The sequence below is a fragment of the Apaloderma vittatum genome, unplaced genomic scaffold (genome assembly GCF_000703405.1).
Source record: "Apaloderma vittatum isolate BGI_N311 unplaced genomic scaffold, ASM70340v1 scaffold30087, whole genome shotgun sequence".
Lineage (NCBI taxonomy): Eukaryota > Metazoa > Chordata > Aves > Trogoniformes > Trogonidae > Apaloderma > Apaloderma vittatum.
Window position 1 is genome coordinate 4,071 of NW_009725042.1, and position 2,076 is coordinate 6,146.

At 56.5% G+C, this 2,076-nt stretch overlaps 1 protein-coding gene across 1 annotated transcript in view; it reads right to left on the bottom strand.

Annotated features, from left to right (window-relative positions):
* Window positions 1-1,096: 1,096 nt before the first annotated feature.
* Window positions 1,097-2,076, bottom strand: part of PRRX2 (paired related homeobox 2) — a gene marked incomplete at its 5' end in the record, with an annotated part of 3,192 nt that continues 2,212 nt past the window's right edge. The window contains one exon of the mRNA XM_009872763.1: window positions 1,097-1,582. Coding sequence (XP_009871065.1) covers window positions 1,447-1,582 — 136 coding nt within the window. The remainder of the gene's footprint in view (window positions 1,583-2,076) is intronic.

Below are 2,076 nucleotides of genomic sequence, written 5' to 3' on the forward strand. Positions count from 1 at the left end.
GGCACATGTGCAGTCGGGACCCTTTTAGCCTTGGTGTTGCACATGGGGGGATGTTTATCTGGAAGAAACACTTTAGCAACTGCTGTGTTCTTCAGATCTGCTGCTATGGTCCTCAGCAGGGCAAAGCCCTTCTTGGCAAGCAGGGCTGATGCCTTGTCTGTCCAGGCCACCCATCTGAGCTGCACTTGGCTGGTGGCTTGTTGCAGTGGATGAGGAAAGGGTGGTCTGGTTTCCAGAGGTCTTTGTCCACAGGGTAAAACCTCCCTCACTCTGCTTCATCCCCCATTGCTGCAGTGTTGGCAGGGGATGGTGGAGGGCACATCTCTTCACAGCTCAGTCCCATGGGTGAAAGACTGGGATGGTGTAAGCCTGAGGCAAGGCTGTTCACTCTGTGTCCGTCCCCCTGTATGTCCCACCTTGCAACCTCATTAGGCTGCACGGCAGGGTGGGACGAGAGGAAAACCATTTCCTTTCTGCAAAACCAAAAAAGCCCACCCCTGCGGAGTCGCCAGCCCCGGACCCCTGCACACATCTGTGGAGCTGCCGACAGAGAGGCTGGGCCTCCGGAAGGCAAAGCCTGCTTTGCCGTTGGCACGAAGCGCTGGGAGCCGCCTACTCAGCTCAAACCCAACAGCTTTTTCCAATTTTCTTTTTCCCTGGGACGGTTCAATGACCTCGGGCTCTGCAGAATCGCTGGCAAAGCCACTGAGGCAGGGCAGCAGTGCCTGCTTGGGGACCAGCGATGCTCCCCTCAGCTTGCAGGAGAGCTCACAGGCTCCGAGTGAATCTGTTGAGACGCTTCAGCCCTCCTTGTTCCTCTGGGAAGGGACAAAGCCTGATGCCATTGACATAGGCAGCTCCTAAATGCAGGCAACATGGTGCAGGGAGCTGGCTGGGGTGAGGGGTGAGCCATTGCCTTCCCAAAGTCTCTCCCAAGCGCCGCGGCTGGGGATACATAAAGAAGCTTTGGCACGCGTGGCTGAGCACTGTGAGTTGCGGCCTGGCGGAAAGGGGGGCTGGTGATCCTCCCACCGCCGTGTGCTGTCCCTGCGGGAGGAGAAGACCCAGTAACTCTTTGGCTCTCCAGGCGAGATACCCAAATTGGTCAAATCCAATAGTCCAAGATCCTTCCATGTTTGGAAGCAAATTCTTGTTCCCTTGGCAAGTCTGTTTGTCCTTGAAGAGCGCGTGGGGGGTATGTGTGTGTATATATAGCCTTTATTATAAGGGTGTGCGGAAAAGCAAGTTTCTAACCAAGTTTGCTCCATATGTGGCTATAATTATGTGCCACTTCGGCCTGGGACTGACTCTACCTTCAAAAGGGAAGAGGAGAGAAGAGGTGCTGAGACGTTAGACATAGTGGCTTGTGGGCTGCGCGGGCAACGGATTCGTCCTAGACCGGCACAGGAGCTCCTGGATGAGGCCACAGGGTGGGCTTTGCCCTTGTCAGTTCACAGTCGGCACCTGGTTCTGATGGAGACTGAACTCTTTGGCTTTGAGACGCAGGCTGGCAATGCTGTTGGCCATGTTCACCCCTTGAGTGGGTGTCGCGGTCCCACTGGAGCTGTAGGAGGGCACAGTGCTGCAGGGAGGGAGCAGGGGAGGAATGAGGCATGGCCCACAGAGAAGTCCCTGAGCCCCATGAGGTATTGCTGGCTTCCCAGGCCAGACCGGCCATTCCCTCTTAGACATCTCCCATAAAAGCAGTCAAGGCTTTGCATTTTTATGTGGCTGGTTGCATGTGGGAACCCCTCAAACTATGCACCAGGAGGCCCTGCCTTGGGCTTTTGGATGTGATAGCTGGACGCTGAGAGCTGGGAACCAGAAGGAACCTGTGCCACCTCCTGTGCCGAGATGTGGGAAGGGTCAGCACAAGGCCAAGTGAATCCCTTGTGAGGATCAGGGCCCCTGCTCCAGCCCAAAAATGCATGGAGACAGGGAAGCCTGCTCAGCGGCGGGCAGGGAATGCTCAGACAGGGCTCAAACGGGTTCCCAAAGCAGAGTTGGACGAGCTCCTTTTGGCCCCATAAAACTCCCTGTGTCCCCAGCAGTGGCACAGGACTGCGCTCCTGCGGC